General features: G+C 40.8%; 1 protein-coding gene across 21 annotated transcripts in view; it reads right to left on the reverse strand.

The window, feature by feature from the left end:
• Positions 1–24694, reverse strand: part of foxp1b (forkhead box P1b) — a 155400-nt gene that overhangs the window by 71962 nt on the left and 58744 nt on the right. For 17 of the 21 annotated variants that reach the window (XR_006376258.1, XR_006376257.1, XM_044181774.1 and 14 more), the window contains one exon: positions 9907–10076. Coding sequence is in view for 19 of the 21 variants with exons in the window: in XM_044181774.1 (XP_044037709.1) it covers positions 9907–10065 (159 nt within the window). In the remaining 2 variants the exon portion in view is untranslated. Of the gene's footprint in view, positions 1–9906; positions 10077–18730; positions 18949–24694 lie in introns of all 21 variants that reach the window. The other 4 variants (XM_044181631.1, XM_044181674.1, XM_044181666.1 and 1 more) reach the window with 1 other exon arrangement.

Genomic DNA, 24694 nt, shown 5'->3' on the forward strand with positions numbered 1-24694 from the left:
CTCTCTCTGCCACCGACCGAGGAGGAAAAAAAACATTTGTTTTTACTATCCATGTAAATAATATATATATATATCTTTTTTTGTGCAGAGAAAAGGGTTGCATGAGGATTTATATGAACCATTGTCTCTGGCCTGGCTAAGTATTTATGGCACACGCCATTCACAGGATGCGGAGGTGCCATCACTATTATTTATGACGAGACAACCCATCATGGCATATCATTCTCTAAATGGTATACAGCTATTCACCAGTGAATACCGACCTGTGCCATTTTTCTCTCAAATAGAGGCCATGTCACTGCTGAACGCACAGGGGGGTTGTTATTAATCACTGATACATACTTTGATGGGTGAATACATGTCAAACAATCAAATTTACTCTAAGAGACCTATACATGGCGTGGCTGTCCATGCATATTTACTTCAATGAAGGCTCATTTGATCATCAGTGTTGGTAATTTATCATATTCCACCCTATGAGCCAAAAACAGAGCTGTCAATTTTTTTCTGTCACATAAAAAGGGATATACACTGTACACTAGTGCTGTAATAATAACTGAAATTCCATTACTACTACAAAGTTACATATGATTTAATTCTATATTAAATAATTATGCTATTAATATGTTATTGTCAACCTTAGTCATAAAGCGATATTGTCAATGCGGGCTTGTCAAAATGTTACCAGTTACTTCACTGCAGAGCTACATATCCTACAGTTTGCAATGGGCGAGGCTTTTCAATACAGTTCAAAAGGGCCATGGGAAACTAAACAGCAAAAAGGTACAGCTGGACAAACTGACTAAAACATTATATCTTGATATTTTAAGCCTCGAAATGTTGGTGATGGTATAACTCTGCAGGGGGTTCTAGAATATGGGGCATACAAACATATATCATTTACAAACATATCAAAATATGCAGTATGTGTAACTAAAGAAGAAAAACACTATCCATAATGGGCTGCACAATTAATTGTACATGTTTAACTTATCAAACTATTTTATTTAAACACTGTGCATTAAGCTGATGCATTCATTTCTATGAAATTACTATAAACAGCTATATAGAAATAATAAGGATACATGTTTGTTTTTTTACTTTCTTAAAAGATGTAGATCACTTTGGTTCAGTCTAATTTTGACTTTTAAACTGTCCTTGGCCCATCTGACAGTAAGACTTGCATTCATTCACAATACAAATGTCAAAGTTCAGTTTCATTTAGTTTAGGCAGATTAGTTTTCATTTCTTTTCCTCAGGTTAAACAAATCATTTTTCCTGACTTGTTTTTGTTTTAACTAACTTGCAAAAAAGGTTAAAGGTAAGGTAAAAAAAACAACAACAACAACTCTGCTCTCCTTTCTTTTCAAGCTGCCTTATTCCAGTTTCATCCCATCAGTCAGCTCACGAGTCTTTAACTTTGAGTCCTTTTGGAGCTGAGACACGGTGGGCACAGTTGTCTCAGGATGCTCTGGGGAGCAATATCAGCAGTCTGTGTGCTAACAAACGGCAGCAGGTGGGAAACATTTTGCTACCATCACCTAGCTCCCCTTAGAACCCCAGCACTTTGCCCTCTGTCACCCAGCCTGGCCAGGGCCTGCAGGCTAGACGCCAAGAATGAACACTGACGTCTATTACCCACATTGTGTCAAGAGATTATGAATAAGATATAAAAGTCAGGCGCACTACAGGATTTTCACATTAGCCTGGCTGTGTAGGTGGTGCCCTTTATGCATACATGTACACAAGCAAGTGCACATTCTTGCATGTGTCATACACGCACATGCACACACATTTACGTAAACGCGCACGCACACACACACACACACACACCAGAAATTTGCACGCACATACAGAGGCTCCATGAAGTATCTCAGGCAACTCTACCTTCGCAGCCATTCACATGTGCACCCAAAAGATGCCTTAATCTGCAACAAGGATTAGGGCTTATTGAAACAAATAAGTGTTTTAAGAGGAGAAAGTCCCAGTTTCAATTTCAATAGCTCATTTAACCCTTATCTGCCCAAATCCTTGGGGTCCATTCTATGTTAATTGGATCTACATTGCACTAGCATTGGGGGTGTTAACAAGCACAGCCTATGAATATTAATTACCCTGAAGTTTTCTGCACAGGAAAAGACTTCACTGATACATATTAATTCTATGAAGTTTTTAAAGTAGTGCTCTCATTAAAAATGAATAGGCCCTGCGCTTGAATGTTTTCCCAAGAGGAATTGTGCATCCTTAAGTCTATCCCTAATAAATTGGGTCAGACTGGCGATCCTTAAAGAAAAGCTTCTCCTTAAATTGGCATTATTATTCAGCTAAATGTAAACATTCCAAATGGGTGAAGAAAGGGTTTTGTTGAAACAGTGTTTTGACAATGGCTATTAAAGCCAGTCATGTCTGAGCGTGTACTTTTCCAACCACAGTCTCCCGAGGCCCTGTTAAAACGGTTACTTATTTACAACGCTAAACACACAAGTTGTTCAGCTAAACAGCGCAAAATTGTGCCTGTGTGTGTGTGTGTGATGATTTGTGTGTGTGTCTTGATGTGGGGCATTCAGAAGCAGTTGTTGGCACTACTTTAAATAAAACATTGAGGATGCATTAGTCCTCTGGCTAGCCGAGGCCTCTCTCTAAGCCATTTAATACTGAACTGACGCAGACGTGTTTCCCTGTCTGCCTCCAACCAGCTGCTTCAGACACCTGCTCGAAGTTTAGAGTTGCCCACTTCAGCACAAACACGCAGACCGTGGCCATCAAAGACCATCCGGGCGCCACACAATGAGAGCCACTTCACTCTTCCTAATGATACCAGCATACACTTGCATCATTTACATGGGAGGCATTTGTACGTGCATACGTCCTTGAGAGGTTTCCTCATCAACACATTTTCTACAGGGACACACAGTATCCGGCCTTAAAGAGAGAGGATGCAGAATCAGTTTTTCTCTGACCACGTTTACACACACACACACACACATGAAACCAGATTAATATGAGACATCAGTTTAGGACCGCAAATCGGATGATGCGTTTACATGCTCTGCAACCGCCTGATTATTCTAAAATGCCGGTTTATATGCAACTGGTCAGTGGTCAGTTTTTTACCTAATATGTTATGTAAGGAATCTGCTTGGCGATGTGATGCTGGAGAGGTTTGTTTATTTAGTTGGAACATTTGGATTGATGGTGCAGTGAGTGGACAGCTGTGAGCAGTTTTTTCCTCATTGTGTGCCTATGTGTGAACTTTTTACAACTTGCGTATTGTTTAGCTTTCCTAGCTATCCATCTTTGTCATGCAAGTATGCACACTAAAACCTGATTAACGGTTAGCCAAATGATCAGAACTGTACTGGTATCAACCTGATCTCTTGCCTACTAAATCTGAAAAGGCATTACTTTCTCTCCATTTTGGCCTTCTGTCCACACTAAGCCACTTTTTCTTTTTCTTTTCTTTTTTTTACAAACAAAACGCTCTTCAGAGAGGATGATTCTAAAACACTGGCTTTGTGTGTTTAAATTAAACTTTTGGTGTTCTCTAACTCTCTCTTTGATTGCTCATTTTAAAAGGCCATATAGCCAATCAAATGATATAGGTCATTTACCTGTATTAAATGTTGTTCAATGACTTTGCAGCTTAAAACAGACTCTGTAGAACAACCAGGCAGTCTGGCCCACTCCTTACTATTATTTTGTTGTTTGCTTTGTTGCCAGCCAAAACCCGAGACAGAACTTTGAATGACACAGAATATCAATTCCTTTCATTTAAGGTAAACCTGTGGAGTGGATGTGCTTGTTCTGTCATCTGGACTGATTTTACCAATTCCTCAGAAAGAAGAGCAATTCAAACAAACTCCACCTTTGATGCCATAAACAATGTTAGTGTAACTTTTAATAATTAAAGGGGAACTTCACTGATTTAACACGTCAAAGTGTTTACAGATCTTGAGGAGTGCTTCTGCTCCCACTACTACTACTACTACTATGTAAAAAAAAAAGTTTTTTAAAGCTTTTTCATGTCTCCGTAGTGACCTGAGCGAAATCTAATAAATTGCCTCAAGTGATGTCACTTGAGTAAGCGTGAGTTGGCGCTGAAGACTTGAAGTTTGAAAATGAAAAATATCTGGGGGTGTGGAGTTAGAAAGAAGTGAGCTTACCAGACTTCTGTAGCCCGCTCATCATCTCTGCTTGAGGCTAGACTAGCATAACACACCCGAATCTCAAGTTGCATTGTGGGTAGTGTAGGCGCCAGTTTTTGACAAGAAAGAAGTATCTCTGGTTCAGCTGCATCAATTTTGATTCTATTTTTAAAACTTTCCATCGTGAGTCCGACAATGTTATGGAAGTGCATTGCTAAACCTGTGGAGTATTATTTTAACACAATGTCTTCATCAAACACGTTTTTAGCAAATAAAGGAGAGCTTTAATACCAGGTAGTGACAATCATGTTACTGTAGAAACAAGCACATTACTCAAATGCAAGTTAACACACTTTCTGTTTCTACTCTTTTGGGCTGGAATGATATGGAAACTAAGATGTGAGATGAGTGTGTGAGAGAGAGTGTGTGCGTCCAATCTGATTACCACAATGTCAAACAACTCCTGTGATCCCCCTCCTGCTGCCCACATAAGCAGGGTGTGTAAACAGGATGTCGACCTGAGCAACAGTCAACTATTTTAAACTATGGCTTCGGGAAACACATGCAACCTGTGCTTCATCTTGTCCCAGTCGGAGAGCGGCAGCTGGAGGTAGACTCAACAAAATGGATGAGTTCATAGACTGGCTGTCTTGGAAGGCATCCATAAGACAAATGAGAAGTGCTGGGTGGTTCACCTCCTAAAACCACTAACAAAACCTGAGTGACAAAAGGATTTGAAAAGTTGCACCTAGACTAAATAGATTTTTTTCCTGATAAAAAATGCATGCGACTTTGTTTAAAAAAGCAATATGATTCAAGTGAGAGAAGCTTAAGCCTGTGTAAAAATAGTTGTGATATTTTCAGTGACACAGGCTGTGTTTATTTCCCTGTAATAATTATTTCTCTCTTCTTTCGACATAGCAGCGCATCGCTGTTCAATTTTAACCTCCATCTGTGTGATTATTAATCAGATCACACATCAATTGCCAGAACCAGCAAAGAAATTCAGCCTGTAATAAAACTGTCATGTGCTGTGGTATAAAGACAGATGTTGCCAGTTGTGTGATAACATAATTAAACTGTTCTGTGAGGAATTCCATAAAATTATTCAAATTGGACGAGCACTATCATTTTACCAATAAAGCAATTTAGGGCAATATGCAGTGTCATAACACTGATGTTATCCTCTCTGCCAGATTTTCCAATAAGCTGGATCCTCTGCTTGGCCTCCTGTGACAATATGAACAGTATACATGAGGACACCTGAGAGCTCCTAGAGATGTATGCACAGCAAGACCGTATGAACTCAGACCCGTTCAGTGTGATCTGCTCTATGGATGCACGCTTGCACAAACTGTATGTGTGCATGAATTAGATGACATGGCTCAGGAAGGAAGCACACATTCAGTAGGATAATGCAGCACAGCTATTGGTCAAAAAGCACCCAGAGCAGAGAAGCCTTTATCACACATGTCTAATATTCAGCACTGCACTACACAGATATATAATTCTGCAGTAGAGCAAATGCAGAGATGCTGGCAGGAATTCAATTCAGAAGTGCGGTGATAAGGCTGCGTTCTTCTTGTGAAACACCATATTTCAATCCAGGCATAGCACTCTCTCCCTCTTGCCCTCAGCTCTGCGGCAGAGTACATGCGATTAGCAGAGATCTGAGGCAGCAAATGCTCTCTGACCTGACACTGTTAACTCTCTCAGATTGACCATTAGCCCATAATGTGGACTGGGCGCCAGAAACCAGCAGGCCCTGCACTGGCAGGCCTGGCCTTTGGGCCTCTATTCTGTCTGAGCATGCATGTGTTTATACGCGTACTGTATATCTGTGTGTGTCTCTGGATGCGTACCTGTCTGAGTGTACTGTGATAGCGAGGCTTATCATCTAGCGCTTCCCCCTGAAGCTTGGCAGAACAGAGCTCGGTGACGTTGGCTAAGACGTGCATTTCCACCTTCTCAAGCCTCCACAAGGGACCGTGTAAGCCTTGCATTATGCAAACAGGAAACCTGTGCCCTCTCAGCTCTTTCTGAGGCCACTGTTATGCGTGTCACTCTCTCTCCTCTCTGCACACGCAACACAACGGACACCTCAACCACGCAGTCAGAGAAAAAGACAAAAATACCCATAATTGGCTGGCCTTATCTTAAGATGTGTAACAAAGCTTTAAAGGCCCTTGTTTGACAAAGCAGACTTTATGGATGTGTATGCAATAAAAGAAAAGCAATTATTCATCCTTGTTTTATTTCTTCCTTTCGAGATATTGTTTGGGTATATTTGTACAGTATCACTGAGAAGAAGAGACAGGCTGATATTTTAGAAATCCCTCTAACTTGATTAAAAGGGCTCTTCTAAAAGAAAGGATATTAATATCTAATGCTCTACAGTTGAAACAAATTTCAAGTGAAGGAATCACTTGCATGGTTAAACATGTGAGATGTTATAAATGCTTTGCTGAAATTGACTATATATTACAGGAAAGATGTGTAGGGAATTGACTGTCCTGAAGGCAGCAGCTCCGAAGCTAAAAGCTTTGTGTTTATTTGACTAGTACCGCTACACAACACTTCAACTTCCTGTTACAAAATCATTTAAATCACAAATCACAAAACAGGTTATTGCAAAACACTCCTCTTTCAAACTATTGTTTTTCTTTCTCTCCTACAGTATCTTCACTTCCTCATAAGCATAACGTTAAAACCACAACTTCTGCAACACAAACAAAAACACAGAGAAAATAAACATACTCTGGGGCAAACACATATGTTCTGAAAAAAATATTGCATTCATGTTCTAAAAAAGGGGATACTCATATATTATACACAAGCAAATGCGAACAACTGAGCACAGCCTGAAAAAGCTACAAGATGCACAACAAACATTTATAAGCATACCCAAAAGTCTTTACCATTACAACAGATATCACTTTGAGTTCCTCAAAAAGTGCAATCTTCTAAATTTCCACAGCATGTTACAGAAAAAAAGAAGAGAGACAGCGCCTTCTTTTCATCCTTACTTCTTAACAAACAGTATTTGACTTACTAATAGAGATGCTTAAATCAAGCTTATGGTCCACTTCCCCCAAATCTGACTAGTCTACAAGATGAATTCCCCTGTCAGAATCAAGATGATCAAACAGATTACAATTATTTCATCCCCCATCTTTATTAATGAGGTCTGTCTTTCATAGTTATGTTCCCTAATAAGAATAAATGATATGCCACCGCCAGGTTTGTTGTTCCCGCTCACTCAGGGGACTCTCAGACATTTGCACTTTGAGACTGAGAAGATTTTAGATTGATTTTTGCATCATCTAAAGGGGTAATAGCATCTTGGATGTTGTGGAGAACAAAGAATGCAAAAAAAAAACCCTCAGTGTGTCAGTTAGAGGCGTATTAGTGCAAGCCGCAAAAAAAACTTTAAAGAAAGACTGTGAAATGCCACAAAAGTAAAAAGTTATCAAGTAATTGAGCGAAGATCGTAATGCCCTGGGGACAATTAACATGGTTCATGGTGCATGAGTGAAAATCCTGGGTTAGTCTAATGGGAGAATAAAAAGACTGCCTGCCTGCCTTCCCAGTAACACTACCCTGGTAAGTAGCCTATCAAAGCCCAGTGTCAGGAGCTGAGAGTGAGACATCTCGTCCTTGCCCCCATCCATGCGCCATTTATCACACACAACAATTAATACACCTCCCCCTGTTTCAACTCCAACCGCAGGCCAAGGAAATTAACCACTGGATTTGTTCAAAAGGCATAAAGCAAAAAGCGCTTGCTATTTACCATGCAGAAAGCAGATGGCAGAAAATGCAACTGTAATACATTGAATTGGGAAGGAGAGAGTTGCTCGTTTTTCCTTCCTGTAAATGTCAGGGCAGATCCTAGAGAGTAATAGTTCTTTCTGGATGACTCAAAAACAGGGACCATGCTTGGAGGACTGGCTCTATTTTAGCAGAGAGGCTTTATTTCCATCCCTTCTTGGTGTCAAGTGCACATCCATGACACTTTTCTCTCCCTCTCTCCCCTGCGTCAATTCATCAAAGTTGTAACCCTGTTGTCTTTGCAGAGCGAATCAGAATGTGCCCCTGGCAAAGAATGAAGGAAAAGTCAACAGGAATTAAGTTTCAGTGCAACTGTTTACTCAACTGTGGCCTGCAGTTATTGAAATTTTATCCATGGTTTTGTGTGACTACTGCAGTAATGAATTCAGTATGGCTGTGATTTTCTCACTGACGACATGCTCATTTTGAGCTGGAAAAAAAGATGGGTGGGGGGTGAGGGGTGGGGTCTGGGACTGGGGTCTGGAGCTGGGGGAGTGGGGGGTGAAGAGCAGATCTGTAAGGCCTAAAGGCCTAACACTGAGACTGAGCAGCAGGACGCACGCTGACACACCCTTTCTACTTACTGACCAGCTAATGAGTCTCTACTGTCCCACTTAATACCCTGAAAAAGAAATGCAAACAGAGGCATCCTGTTCCAAGGCACACATCATGTCCTTCTAAGATGATGGCATCTAAAACATCACATTTGGCCTGTATTGTATGTTTTCCCCTCTACCAATTATTCATACATCTCTCTACTCTACAACTAAATGAAGCATGGGTAAAAGGGGGAAATAATTAAAATATGACTCATCACAATGTAAAAGTAATCACTTATGAAGTCATATTACTATTCAAGTGATATATAAGTAGGGCTGAGCAATACACTTGAAATTAATGATTTTTCTTACCATGATAAAACGTATGTGCACAACCGATTATCACTGCATTGACCTGCGTATTACATCAAGTGAGATGTCAAGCAATGGCTTTTCAAAATGCTAAGCTATTTATGAAAAATGTTTCATACTTTGTGTTGCCAAAATGAGATATGAATGAATGTGCTGGTTATCATCAGTTCTGACAACAGAACTGTGTATCACAGTGTCACAATATCATATCATCATAATGTCATGATGATTCTGCTGAAAGATGATAAATGATAATACTGAATTATTGCTCAGCTCTATATGTTACACTGCCATATCGCCATGTTCCGTGCTGCAGCATTGTTGTTGCCCTCCCTGTGCAAATGCTGATGGATGTGCTGTGACAACAGACAGCGGCACAGAGCCTGCATCATCACCAAACAGCTCCTGACAACAACCCTAGTCGTCCTGTCGGATAGACCAAGATAGCAGAAGACACACTGATCTTTTCAATGTTGTTTCCATAAACACGCTGTCGTGCGCCACACATAACGCTGACACCAACAGAAAGAGCTTTTCTATTTGCCTCAAGTCTGAGATGGCGAAAATGTTTTGGGCTTCACTGACAATAACGCCAGCGTGCATCTCCGCACCTAACACTTAACACTCCAGAGTGTGGCATTAGTTGTGAGTGTGAGGTGTGTTTACAATGAGCCAAGGTAAAATGCTGTCATCCTATTGGATGTCATGGTTTCTTAACTGTCTACAAAATCTTGTGGCACCTACATACTTAAAATGTGTCAGAACACCATGATAAATATTTTACCGAAATGCCGCATGCTACGATAAACACGCTCACAACCAAACACAATCACAGAGAGCACTTCCCCTTCTTTAAATATTCAAAAAGGCCCTCAATATACATAAATAATAATAATAATGTGTTTATGTATTTACTTTGAGGTGGAATTAAATATTAAGTGGCACTAAGAGGGGGATCGAGCGTGCTGTTGACTTGGCTTAGTAAAGTGAAGACAGGTGTGAAAGGAGGACTGGTCTACCTGGTGCTGCTGGAGATGCAGGAGGTCAGCTGCAGTCACCTCCATTGACGGCGTGGTGCTCTTGGGTCGTCCCTCCCTGGACCCACCCTCCACGCTCGCTCCTCCATTCTGATTGGCTGGTCCGTTGCTCGACGCCTCAGTCCCAGATTCTTGCATCATGACTTAAAAACCTGAGAGAAGACACAGGAGAGAGAAAACAGGGACAGAGACAGAAAGGGAGACAGAGAGAAACAGCTGTTAAAACACACTGCAATGAGGTCGCATTTTAACTCCAAATCGCCAAACTATAAGCATCTGTCATATCCTTCCCACACAATTTCACTTTTATTGCAGGTTTTCCTGTTGGTTTGTGCTTCCCCGTGTCTTGTTTGTTTGCTTGTAGCATATGCAATGAGGCCAACACACACGCTCTCACAGAGACTGCTTCTCCAGAGAATAATGAACTGCTCCATTGTTTTGTCTTTTCCGGTGCAGATCAGTCCATACTGGGCTGGAGAAGAGAGAGTGGGACTCAGGTTTTGTTTGTGTTCTCCATTATGGGCTATATGCAGGGGTGCGGTGGAGGGGCTGGGGTCCAGCACACATCGGAGAGGAACCCAACCTGAGTTGAGTGAGAGCAGAGGAGCCCAAGAAAACATTGGACCTCCAAAACAAAACACTTTCTATGGAAATGGATATATTTACTTGCATGGCTCCCAGAAGAACCACGGCAGAATGGCTTTTTAATGGGAAACAGGGCGACTGTGTGAGGCCTGCCAAAGGATCTCCATGAGAAACATCCAATCTGAGGCCGAGTGAAAACAGTCAAATCCTTCTGGGGTGCTCAATTAACACCAAAATACAGGTCTGAATATAAATAAACCCCTTTGAGTTCTTGGAAAAAATGTTGTCTTTCATAACTTAATCTAACTCAAAAGGACAACATACAAATACTGGCAGTGTCGTTTTCTGTATCATTGCATGCTTTTTGCTTTATGTTAAAATGTGACAGCAATAATCCATGTTAAATGTGAATATACAGCTATTTGCTTACATTTTACATCCTGTTCTGCTTTTGGATACACAAAAGTCAGACAGACTGCACCCCCCCCTCTTCTGTCTAGGGATGAGTACCAATGACACTGGTGCATATCTGTATTCCTCAAATCAGTGGAATGACTTACAGCTATTGTGCGTTGGTCACAGGCCTCAGTGGCGCAACGCGTCTCGCCTCCCAATTCCAGGGCGGTTAATGAAGCTGACCAAGTCAGGCAAAAGCAAATTAACTTGGCTGATTAATTATTTATATGAAGCAGAATAAATGCCTTTAAAACACTGGACCTCATCATGAAAGAAGGTGAAAATGGAACTAAATGCAGATTTATAGTGTTGCATTTAAAGGCGTGTAATAAGAAGTCCAATGCCAATTAATATGTGCTCAACTACACGGGCAGAGTGTCTCCAGAGATCCAGATCTAAACAAGATGCAGACACACACCCAGACACCACGGGGACACACACTCAGGCTGACAGATAGGAAATTGAGGTTGACAACTTGTCACATAAGAATATTTACAGAGCATAGGTGAGATAATAATCTAGACATGGGATTATTAAAAAAATAAACAGCACTATAAGCAGCACTGCTCTTTCAAAGCATGGATCTCAGGGATATTCTGACTATAGAAAACACTTTGTGCTCATTGCTTGAAAAGTGCTCTATAAATTATTATTATTATTATTATTATCATTATTACAGTCTCCCAGTTCAGTATCATCAGTAGCAGTTGTGGGCTACAGTGAGCTAAAACAGTACCAGAACAATCAAACCCAAAGTCCACTATGGTTTACATCTCCTCTCCTGTAGAAGCTCTCCTTCCAAGAAGCATATCCGAATGAGTCATCTGACACTGTGGCCTGTGCCGGTTCAGCTGTATGTCACAACGCCCCCACACTCAGGGGCCTGTCTGAGCAGCTTGGACCCGGCCTACAGGCCCTGTTCTCTGGGTTGAGGCTAGAGCCGGCCCCCCTCTCCCCCTCCAGACAGATGTTGACCCGGCTCACCCCTCCAGTCTGGCACGGCCTCCCTCCATAATGGGATTTTCTAAACAAGGAGTGAGCAAGAGGAATACTGTGGGATGGGATGCAGCCAGCCACAACTCCATCTACAGGCCCTTGCTCGCACCAACTCCCCTTCTGAGACACCAATTAGAAACACACATTCTCGGGCAAAATTAAATGCCATTTGAAATAAACCATGGGCTGACGTTATTCACCCCCACTTATTTTTCAAATAAAAGACATTTTTCCACATGCAGAAAAAAAGAAGGGCCTGCTTTCTTTTCTTCCAAAGCTACATAGAAGGGGGGAAAGTAATGGCTATTATACATGCACTGTCATTCCATGCAAAATTTTCATAATTATAACGGAAAGGCGTAAATTTCCAAATGCATGGCATCTCCAAAAGTAATCAAGAGAATGAGCTGCGGGGCTATTTTAATGTATGCAAAACTAGTGACCCACAATAAAGGAGAGAAAGGCTACAATGAATGCAAAGTAATGCACGCATGCTTGGAACCGGCACTGATGAGGGGATGGCTAAAATTAACACCCAATTAATTTTCGAATTGACAAACAAATGAAACCCATAAATCTACTTTCTCATTAATTTTACCACAGAATAATTCAAAGCTGCAATATCATGAGCGAAAAAAGTGGAGGAAAAAAGAAAATGGAAAATGGGCATTATCCATCATAAATATCAAGCAGATAGGAAAGAGCCTTATTAGAGAGTTGTGCTGATAACAACGGTAATCTGTGAGGCACTGAGGCAGAGACACCATCATCAGCCGGGGCCCGGGCAACCCGGCCACGTGACTTGGCCCAGTGTTTATTTATCTATCTATTTATTTTCACTTTGCTCAGGGGATAGCCTTGTCCGTGATGACTCAAAAAGTTTTTCCACCCGTTCCATTTATACAACACGGACAAATTCAGCTGTAATTATGGGTCAAGAGTCCCACTAAAAAGGGGTGTAGTTACTGGGGTTAAAAACATATGCATTCACGGTCCAAACACAAACATTTCAACATAAAACAATACACAAAAGAAGACACGAGAAAAAAAGAATATTTCTTGTTATTAACGGAGCATGTCAGCTTATTTTCTGAGCTGGAAAAACAGTTTGAAAAAGAATCAAAATAATGGAAATTCCAGGAGATCAAAACAAGGCAACAGCAGTTTGTACAAAAAAACTGGCTGTGCTGTTGATTATTAAATGCATGTCTGTTCTTTGGGGGGGGGAGTTGCTTGCAAAACAAAACAAGTGTTTGGAACAAACAGTGGATAATAAAAAAAGGTCAGAGTTTCTGTTTGTTTACAGTTTGTTTTGTTTTCCCTGCCTCAAATATGGGGAGTACAGTACAAACAAGAGTCACATGTGTCTCCCACCTGACAAGACAGGTTGAAGGTTAAGAACAGCCGGCAGCCAGAGCTCATCAACCCTGCCTCTCCTCTTCTTCCCCCCCTCACTGGAAATCTAATGCCTGTCCCCCTGTCATGCTTGCCTGGAATTCAACAGCTCAAACAAGTCAGAAGTCGATTCAAGGTAGGGTCGGCCTGCGCAGCTGTGCTTTGACCCTTCTCCATGTTGTTTTTCTTTAATGCTCATGACAGTAAAGCCTCAGCGGCCACCTGCTTCGATTCGCCAAGTTCTCACACAGCCCTTGTTTACACAAGCACACAACAAAAGCACAACATTTCTTGGGTGGAAGATAAAGACACACCAAGGAGGAGACAATGGGGAGAGGTTCAATTTAGAGCTGTTTAGTTTCAGCTTGGTTGCTAGACTAGACAACACATCAGCGTGTACCAAAAGGTACAACAACATAATGCTTCTCAAGGTTTGTCTTATGTTTCGATGTATTTTGGCTCCTGATTCAAGGGAAAAGTCAAAAGCCAAACACAAGCTGTATGTTATAATAATTCATTATCGCAGCGCAACTACTGGAAACATCCACAGACCTAGAAATTGGGCTGAAACCCAATAACCTTTCCAATCTGTAGTCCCACACCCATCCACATTTTATCTACAAAAAGGGGCCTTCTGCAAACCAGAACCACCTCAATCAAAAAGACTCAATCTGGACTCACTTGCCGCTCTGACTACAATTCTCTGGCCGCTCTCTGCTGAGAGGAACTGACGGCAGGGATGACATTCTGCCAAAGGAGACTTCACAGTCAGACCAAACAACCATGTAATCTTGTCAGCCACTTCAACCAAGTCACAGATAAGCAAAGCATATCTCCAGACTACTGTGACAATATAGTACGAACACACACCCCACCCCCTGCAAATAATACCTCCATCGCAAACCCCACATCCTTGCACCACACGAGACACAGAAGCGTTTTCTAAGTTCTTCCCAGACCTTGTACGGGGTATAAGCAGACCACTCATGCTGGCAAACAAAGCAGCTGTTTGTTTAATAAGTGATTGCTGCCATGGCTACAGTAAACAGGGGGTTTGTGTTTATGAACAAACACATCTCCTTGCAGGAGCCATTTAATATTAACCAGGTGGAATGATCAGCCGATTTCCTAGGTGACACTCGCGGCAGGCATAGTGTAAACAAGTTCTGGGAGGAAAGGAGGGGGAGCCAGGCTTTGGGGAATCAAGGTCGATGCAAATGCAGCTTCGGCTAGAATAAACAGTTAGGCAGAAGTCAAGATAAACAAAAAGTCATTCTTCTGACATCTGAAGACGCATTAAGCTGGTGTGTTGCAGCTGCTAGCAAGCCACCGTGAATGAGAACAAGATGGGCGATGGCGGGGTGGGCAGCCAGCGAGGTGGTCTCCTATGGAAACACATCATTGTCAAGCAAAGCAACCAAGTGTTTCTTCCAGACCAAACAAACAGTGGCTCTTCACAACAGCACAGCGAGGAACTTGTAAAAACATGTTAAACATTTACCTTGTTCAATTATTCAGTAACTGGGTTTGTGGAAATAACAAAGGATGTCTGACGGCTCCAAGAACTGGCACTCACAACATCAGGGTATGGAGTGAAAAAACTAGAAAAAAATTTGGTGGAAAATAACGGACAAAGATGTTATCTATCTATCATGAATCTAAGTGTATGGCTTTGATGTTCGATGTGTGACTTCAACAGATCGGAAGTTACCCCATCTGCTAAATCAAACACTTTGTCCGTAAGTACTGATTACAAAAGACAAGGTAGTTAATGTAGTGTAGGGGACTCTTAAGCTGCATGTCACCTTGACCATGAATTTTTCATGCATACACCAACTTGTCATCTGCTGAGCTGAAGCAATCCAATGAGGCTTCCCTACCCAGAATCCATAGCTTTCTGTCTCTACTTCCCCTACTGATTTCAAATAGTCCCAGAAAAACAGTTCTCCCCACGTAAGGGAGGCATAAAATATGAGCAAGGGTGCCAAACACATATTTATAACACATTGGGACAACTGTGATAGGATTCTCAAGCATGAAATCATCTCGATCCAAACCTATTACTACATCATGAGCAGAGGAAAGGGGCTCGACATCCGAGCAGTGGTGAGTATGATGATTCATACGAATATCAACCTATTATCACGCTACAAGCTCAGATAAATTAACAATAAGAAGGGTACTAGAAGGCAGACTCCAGTGGAGAAGCTGAGTAGATCCATAATTTCAGAAAATACACAGACCAGTTTGTCTCCTTTGCATGGAGCCATTCGAGAAACACCTCGGTGTAAAGGCCTGCTGTGCACAGACAATGACGGAATGTGCCAAAGTAAGGCAGGCCATGGTATTTTTAGTACAACGAGGGCCAATAGAGACTAAGTAAATAGAGAAGTCTAATGAGTTTAAATCTGGTTGTACATGAATGGAATAGTAATTCTGGGATGTAGAGCCTCTTTAAGGAGTGGTTCGCCACACATTTTCTCAGCGACTCTCCTTCATTTGACTTTGATAATCTCGCTCACATGTGGCTCATGCCCATTAACACTACAGCGAGAGGACAGACACCAGGAGACGAGAGGCCTCTTTTTCTGACCAACAGGCTCAATGCACAGGAAAAGGCAGGCATCGCTTCCCTCAAGCTCATCTTACCAATTAGACCTGTCAAACATGCATACCCGAATAAAAACACAACTTTAATCCATCAGCATCCTATGGGATCTACAAAAGCACTTATTGTTTTAACATTACTTAAAGTGTGTCATATATTTTTAATCATTTTTACTAGAATTCATGTAAGGGCTGTTCCCATGGGTATGGGAATGCAAACTTGTGGAGAGGAAATGTGTCAGATGCATTTTCCTGGGAAAACCAAGGTTAGCCTTAACGAACTTGTCTAATTAATATTGCGTACCTACGCAAAGAGAGGACAGTATTATTAGAACTGCTGTCTTTTGGGGAGATGTCAACTCACTGGAGTGCACACTTCCTCTGAACACACAACATGTAGCCTGATCATTTTTGGGGAAAAGATTTGCACTTCTGTTAAATCATCAAGACAGACTTGTGGTAAACCACCGCTCTACACACAAAGTAAGCCGCTAATTGCTGTTGAGTAAGTCATCAAGTGCGGTAGATGCATTTAATATGATTCCTCTCTCAGTACCATGTGTGATAACTGGAAGAAACTGTAGGGTCTGGCCTTACCCCTGCTATTTAAATGATTCTCTACAGACAAAAACACGCAGCAGGTGTAGGTCTCCCACCTCTTTTGTTTAGGGTTACTCCCCCAGAGATTAACTTAAGCTATTGATTTTCCAGACGCAATCATTAACCTTTTCACACAATTAATGGCATGGAAATGCAATGGCTATTATTTCAATAGTATCTCACCTACGACTGTCAGTGCTCAGTGACTGCTTAGCATTTAGGCATCTGTACCACAAGTGCCAGTTTGCTATTAGGCATCTGATTCACTGCCATTGGTATGGGAGTGGTCTTAGTTCTCCTGCTGCTTCTGAAGGAGGAATTCTTGTTACATGTTACTGGGGTCATTTAAGCCTAAGAAGCATGTTATTATTTTAAAAGCCCCAGCTTCCCAGAGAGAGGACAGAGAGGGTTAAAAAGGAAGGGAGTCTGTGCCTTCCATTAAGCAGTTAAATTGAAGATAAAGGGCGAAGGGCTAAATACCAAAAGACCTTACATGAATTTCTGCGTTTTAATGGAATCAGGTTTTAACAACTCTTTTTTTGTTAAATACAGCCCATGTCAGGAGGATGCGTCCCACTCATAAAGCAGCACAATGACAATGTACAGTGGCACTAATACAAGGACATAGTTCATCATGACATTTTCTGCAATTCCCAACTGATTAGGGTCATTATGTTGGAGGCCTGATTTATGTTGTCATTTCCTCTCACCGATCCTGCATCAATGAATCTTAATGAATTGGTAAATAAGGGTGAAGATTACACTGTGTGACACTGCAACATTTCTCACCCTCAACGGCCGAGATTTATGTAGCCAATTAGAGACTAACAGAGAAAATTGGCTGGCAGAAAAATAATATTCTTTATGGTACAAAATGGAGGAGCATTCTCAGTGAAGGGCAATTGTATTGTCAGTGTTAAAGTCCATAAACCACCCTCCTAACCCACCTTCAAAGTGCATAGGGAAGTCGGACTCTGTTTGCAAGCAGGGGATGTAGGGGCAAGTTTAGACCACTGTGAGGCTGTCCGTCCACAGAGCTGTTGAGCCTTGTGCTGAGCAAAAGTCCTTAGCATTCACGATGGCCCACCTCACATGTTTGATCAGCATAAATACACCCCTGTATGACAAACATGTTTACCTTCTCACTGCAAACATCAGACAATCAGACACCATGAGGTGCTGCTTCTCTAATGAAGACACAGGAGCTTTTATCAAGGCCAGCCGTGTCCCTCTGTCTGAAATATGCCTCTTTTATACAGACATCAAAAAGCATTTGCACAAAGAAAAGAAGCCAAATTATTTGCTCTAAACATACAGTAAGGCAATATTTTTCAATTAGTTTTTTATGAGGGGAAAAATCTTAGTTAAAAAACACATCCAAATGCCCTTCATCTTTTTTTCAAAGGAGGAATATCAAAATACAATCCCCTCTTTGAAGATATCTCTGATCAACACATAGAAAAAGGACATATACAATATGATTAGGGGCTCTTTAACTATTCCCGGGTACATCGTTATCACAACCATGATAGTTTTTATTTCTCAGATGTAGATTAAGGAATTTTGAAGATGATTATGGTGAGGGACAAACTGTTTGTGTGTATCACTACAAAGCATGAAAAGCTTGCCTGCTTATTAATACCAACTTCTCAAAAGAGCACTTAGAGTTATAATGAGAGCCTTTATGTATTACATATTGTGACTAGATTTAGTGTGAGGAAGCGGCTCTCCACATCAAACAAGCTGGCCTGCTATTAGGCATAGGGGCTGAGGGATGCTGTGTGAAAAGGAGTGGAAAATTAAAGCTGAAGCAACGCAGGAAAGGGCTTAATTTACTGGCATGTACAGTATGCAAATGAGATTACTCTCAGCTTAACTGCATCATTTATGTCCATAATAACAGCATCATCATTACAGGGCTCAAATTAAATTACACTGTAATTAGCATATCAAAGTGATTGGTTAAAGTTTAAAACAAATACCCAATTTTGTTAATGAACATCTGTAATCACCATGTAGACTCTCAGTGAAAACATCCAAAACAAATATGTGTTTTGGAGAAGGGGAGGAATATCCCTCCTAAACGACATGTCTGTCTGTCTGTGTGGGTGTGGGTGCGTGGGTGTGTGTGCATCGTAGTGATTTTGGTAGGATGGGGGTGTTTTACCTGGAGAGCTCCACACACTCAGGATATATTTCCCGAACTCCAGGAGATCAAAGATCCAATTTCCCACACTTGCCACTTCAGGAGCTCATCAATAAAATACTAATCACTTCACGCCTGATTCTGAGAATGGAGCCGCAGCCGAAGGCTTAGGGAGACTTCCATATCACAAAAAAACACCTCCTCTCTGACTGTCTTGACTGTTGAATGTGCACACACTCCTGCAAAGACACACATATAATTTGCAGTCAGGTTTATCCAATAGCTGTCCTGCCGTTTTTTTCCCCCCTGATAAACATGGTGAGTTTTAACATCTAGCACTGTAGCTCAGAGAGCACTTCCTCAGGCCTCTGACAGAAATCACACACACACCTTATTTCATGTGTGTATGAATGAAAGTCGACCCTTTTGATGTAGCACTTTTATCGTCCACACATTATTGATATAATTCAGAATTTATGATGGATTACACAACATAAAAAGTGAAGCGCTTTTTACTATCATCACTACCAGTATTACTCTGTTTTTTGCTAGTAGTTTAACAAAAAAGTAAAAGGCAGCGGTGGTGTACATTATCAGAGATGAACTCGTCAAATTTTAAAGAAGTGGCATCTTATTTTATTCATTAAGAAATCCACGAAAAGGCCTCATTCATTGCAAGTATGTAAGAGATGTGCCTTTCAAGGTAGAGCTAGGGCAAATCCACTCCATCAGCTAATGATGGCACTCATTACACAGAGAAGCTGGCTAATGAAGGTGCGGTGGCCGGCCGATCCCCTCACCCAGCATAAAGCCCTATGAAATGCTAATATCTCACTTCTAATTAAAGGATACTAAGTCCAAATGCACCTTCACGGCTAGTAGCGGGCAACATAAATTTTATTTTTCAACACTACACTACACCCAGAGATGTGCCTGAGCAACATTCCATTAATTCATATTTAATACCCCCACTAGTCCTGCGTTTGCCTCGCTATCTGCCTCTCTCCCCTCTCAGCTTTATATCATGAGTAGGCACATCATTACGTTTTCTAAGAGTACTTTGTGGGGTTTTTTTGTGCTTTTTGTTGGTGCACATATTACTTTAAAGTGCTTCCAGAAATAAACACATATGCACACAACAGCCTTTCTGTGTGTGTCACAGGGGAAAGGTCAGGAAAAAAACAAAGAGAAAAAAGGAAAATATGCCAAATATGCCCCTGCTGAACCTGTATACATTTACAATGTTTACACATCTTTGGCTGTAAATATGTTTATAAGAAAACCTGCTGCCCTTCTCAGAAACTGACCTTGAAGCCAGTAAACAACCCTTTTGCAAAGTTCATTAACGTCAAAGAGGGTATAGTCTTTCCCCTCAGATGGAGAAAAAAAAGGTCAGTGCCATTAGCTTATCAACAAAATATAACTGTAATGGAGTGGAAAAGGTTGGCCTGAACAAATACAAAAGAAATAATGAACAGTATGTCACTTTGAACTATGGTTAAAACTAAACGTATAACATAACTGAATTTTATCATCGTAATCATCACTAGTTAAAAATGTCACATTACAACTAATTATTTGATCACTTCCTTACAGCTTATGCTTCAAAATATCAAAGTCACTGTGAATATGTATTTAGTCACTGGACTCTTGCCAATAAGATGAAAACCACAGATCTCAAATATTTTCCAGGAATTCTGAAAAAGTGTCCGGTTTTACTATGAATGTCTATACATGCACAAAATACTGGCATTTTGACACCACAGCTTTATTCAAGTAACTTCAAAACTGAATCACTGGGTCTGAAGCATTTTCTAAAAGAACTCATACAAGAAATAGCATCAGTACACAAGCAAGCTCTATTACTGTTTTACTTTGCAAATAAATGACCACTTCAAGAACCAGTATCTTTCAAACTACACAAGTTATTAAAAAATGACACTGTCTTTAAATTGCATTTATTTAAAATTTAAAACTGTTCAAATATAAATAGTTTTACATTTAGTGCATCGTTTGCCAAAGAGGAGCAGTAAAATGCATGATTTTAAAGGTCAGTGTTAAGAACATATCACATGACGTCTGTTTGATCCCGGCCCAAGTATTTTCCCAAGGATTCTCTGGCTCTGTACTGTGTAAATCACGCAGTCTGACCTTCTACATTCCTCATGCTGTGTCCTCCCATTCATCCACAGGCACAGATAATACTGGGCAAATATCATAAACGTGAGGATTTTAGGATTGAGGTGAGGCTGCCATCATCCTCCACCAACTGGGGAAAAGAAAGCCCATGCATCTGAAAGAAACCTATTTCCACCTACTGCCAGACTAACCTGCAGTGAGGTTGCCTGACCCTAATGCCAAATAGCCTATATACTGTCAATCCATGGAGAATACCCCTAGATGATTGGCAATTTGAGTGACGTCCAGTTTGAAGATTTTGATGACATTCTACCTGGACTTTTGTATTGATAACAGTGCACAAATGCAAAACTATCCTCCTCTGCTTGGTTCAAACCAACTACTGTTGCTGCTACAAAAGCAAATCTTAAAACTTTCATGAACTTTAGAGGTTAAATCACTACTTTATTCAATCTGACATTAGAAATAACATACTGGCACGTTTTTACAACTGCAACTGATTCTTCAGCAAACTTCAGAACAATTAAAATAAAAAAAAGCCACAGCCTCCAGAATGCTACAGTTCCTCTGCAGTATCCCAGGAGTTTATCCAAGTATCATAAAGGGCCTCTAAGCATCGGCAAGATGTTTCCAGTTCAAACGCAGCGTCGGCTTCAGGGCCAGGGTGTGACCTGCAGCTGAACTGGCCTCTGCTCGGTCACAGGGAGGAGGGCAACAGCCACTCCAAACACATCACTCCACCCCCTGATAAATAACTTAACACAGCAAACAGAGGCCCATCAGTCAACCTACACATAGCTAACACCAGGACAGCGACAGAGATCGATAGAGAGATACAGACAAAGAAAGACAGAAGGAAGGGAAGAAAGACAAGAGGAGGGGACAGAGAAGGAGAGAGGTGGGGGTACATCATGAGGGCATCTAACAGTGGAGAGTAGATAAATATCACACGGGAGCCTGAGCCAAGCAGCGTGGAAGGCCAAGTACTGTAAGGCTGTGAAAGCCAGGCTATTTTGCCGAGCTGTGACATTTGTTTCTTATTGTCTAAGTGGCAGCAGAAAGCGTCTCCCTGCGAGGGGCCCCTCGGCTCTGCTCTGGCCCGCTTTGACAGGGAGGTAACCATATTAGGACGTGTATGGTAAAGTAAACAATAACATAGTTGCAATGAGATGGACATTTTTCAGCTAATGGTGTTTGTCATTCCTGTTTTCACTGCACTGAGCAGCCCTGTGTTTTTTCTAGCTGGCCAGAGAGACTTTGTTTATGAAAACAACGCAGGAGCCAAGGCTGAAACCAGAGCAAAAAAAAAAAAAAAAAAAAAAAGAGAGAAAAACTGCAAATAAATATCAGTTTAAAAAATGCCTCCACCTTTTTCATTTGATTACATAAATAAACCCACATTTGGGTAGAAGCAGCCTTTTGCTTTCCGCATTCCCTCTGAAGCCATGTCCACAGTAAAGCGGCTAAATTTGAAATATTTTCCTCTCCGGTTTGGCCTTCCCTTTATGCTAATTCACCATCTTTCACAGATGCAACCTATACTCTTTAAGAATACTCTCCACAGTGGAAGAATCTGAAAACAATGGTATTGCGTTGGAAGCTAGTAAAATCACTATTTTACACGTGTTCAGTTGGCTGCACTGAAACACAATGCAAGTGATCATGGAGAGTAAGTATGTGCAGAACGGAAAGTTGGGATCCATTTCATTTTCGCCAGCACTAATATGATTTTACATTTTTCAATACCTTACTTTGAGGAAATTAAACAGATTTTTTATACAAATCCCCCCCTTTTTCAACTGGGAAAGTATGCTAAATTCTCAGTGTGCCTGATGTATTCAATGTTATCTTAAAATAGAGCTGAACAAGAACTTTGCCTGAGAAAAATAAAGTCAAAACTATGGACAAAGTTAGGATACCTTGCCTGGTCACACAAGAATTTAAAAGCGACAGAAAATGCAACAATGGAATCCCTGCAATCAGTAAATTCACTCCCGGGGCGAAGTACTTCTGCATCCAAATTTTTCACGCTGAGTTCAACTTTAGTGAACTTTGACACGTGAATTTGTACTGTTGTCTAATAGCAAACCATCTTGATGTTGCTGACCTTTAAGGGAACAGATAGCCGGAGAGTCCAAAGTATAACCTGCTCCACAGAAAAGATATGGCTTGCAGAAAGTTATGAAACAGAAGTTAATCTTTTGAATAAACTGTGTAAACTTAGCGACCGTTCTAACTAGTTAGATGGTTAACTAGTTAGTTCAGAGAGCTATTAGGACTGACCAGCGCTAGCCCAGATGGCTAGTCTGTGTTAGCCCTGTAAGTAGTCCCTACGTCACCAGGCTGATAGAACCACATATTTCGCACAGTTGGATTTTGCCGGGCCAATTTCTAGTGTGATGGGGCCTTTAGCATGGGAAATATTTGTTATTAGGAATAAGTATTGTTTATTTATTTGAGTGGGCGTTTAATTTTCAATAATTTAAAGGTTTTAATATTGGATTCTACAGTCAGTCTGCTATAATTTGAATGTGGCCTCAAGAAAAAGATTTCACTTAGCTGCATCTTTAATTCTGATTCAGTATTCAACATATTTTTACATTATCCAGACAATCCAACAAGGGAATGAGTGGGAACCCAATTGTTAACAATATATAATGTGAATTAGAGCAGTAGGCAAACTCATGGTTGAATGAAATAACTGTGATACTATTTGATATGCCTGGCCTCACTAATTTCAACAGCATGTTGAGCTATTTAAAAGAAATGTAGCCCTCATTCTGCTTTCTGTTTCACTGGTCACTTGTTCTCCTCCACGTTCACTCCCTTTTCTTTGGCTCTGGTTACCACGCTATCTTTTCTGGGTTAAGAAAGGACAAAACTGCATGTTTTTGTATGTGCATGTGTGGAAAACAAAGATATTTTCCAGCCCTTGTGAATAATGTCCTACTGCTGACTCACTGGTCAACTATTCAAAAAAAAAAAAGAGCTTTACCTCGCATGAAACTGAAAAAATATGCGCAATATGCCAAATATTCACGTGCATTTCTATAGACAAACAATACATACAGCCAAATATAGTAGAAGTAGTAGTATAAGTAGACTCCTCCACTTCTGTCCTTTCCACATGTTGATGATGACTTTTTTTTGTTTGGTTTTTACCCACCTCACTCCAGCTCTCTCTCTCTCTCTCTCTCTCTCTCTCTCTCTCTCTCTCTCTCTCTCTCTCTCTCTCTCTCTCTCAGCCTCGTCCTAATCTCACACCAAAAAATGCAAGCTGTTTATTTGCGTAGGGCTGAAGCCATTCCATTAAGAAGCCCCACCAGGTGCTTTATCCCTAAAAGGGATTTGTTTTCTAAAATAAACGGAGAAAGCAAAGGACTGCCAAAGTGATATTTACCATGACATGAAGTGATTGCAACAAAGTCAAAACTATCCAAATAAGAATAACTGTGCCTTGTACGTACTTTTTTGAATTTCCTTACATAGTCAGAGACCTTCTCTAGTCAGAATGGAAACCATAAACAAGTGTCCTTTTAATGTGTCACAATATATAAATGTATAATATTGTTTTTGGGAGCAGGGACCGTATATATACAAATTAAATTTTATATTCCACTAGTTATAGTATAGTATATTGTTTTGCAGTAAAGGCAGTCTGACAGATGCCAGCCTAGGTTACCACAAAAAAAAAAAAACTCATTCAAGTCATTTTGCTCAAAAGACAACAAATCAATCCAAGTTATTAGTTCTATTTCATCTTTTCTGAAGCAGAGACACAAGGCCAAAGCTAAAAAAGAGAGCGTTGACACCTTTTCTCACTTTTGTGATTTTCTTTTCATCTTG

The sequence above is a fragment of the Siniperca chuatsi genome, linkage group LG2, assembly GCF_020085105.1.
Source record: "Siniperca chuatsi isolate FFG_IHB_CAS linkage group LG2, ASM2008510v1, whole genome shotgun sequence".
NCBI classification, from domain to species: Eukaryota; Metazoa; Chordata; class Actinopteri; order Centrarchiformes; family Sinipercidae; genus Siniperca; species Siniperca chuatsi.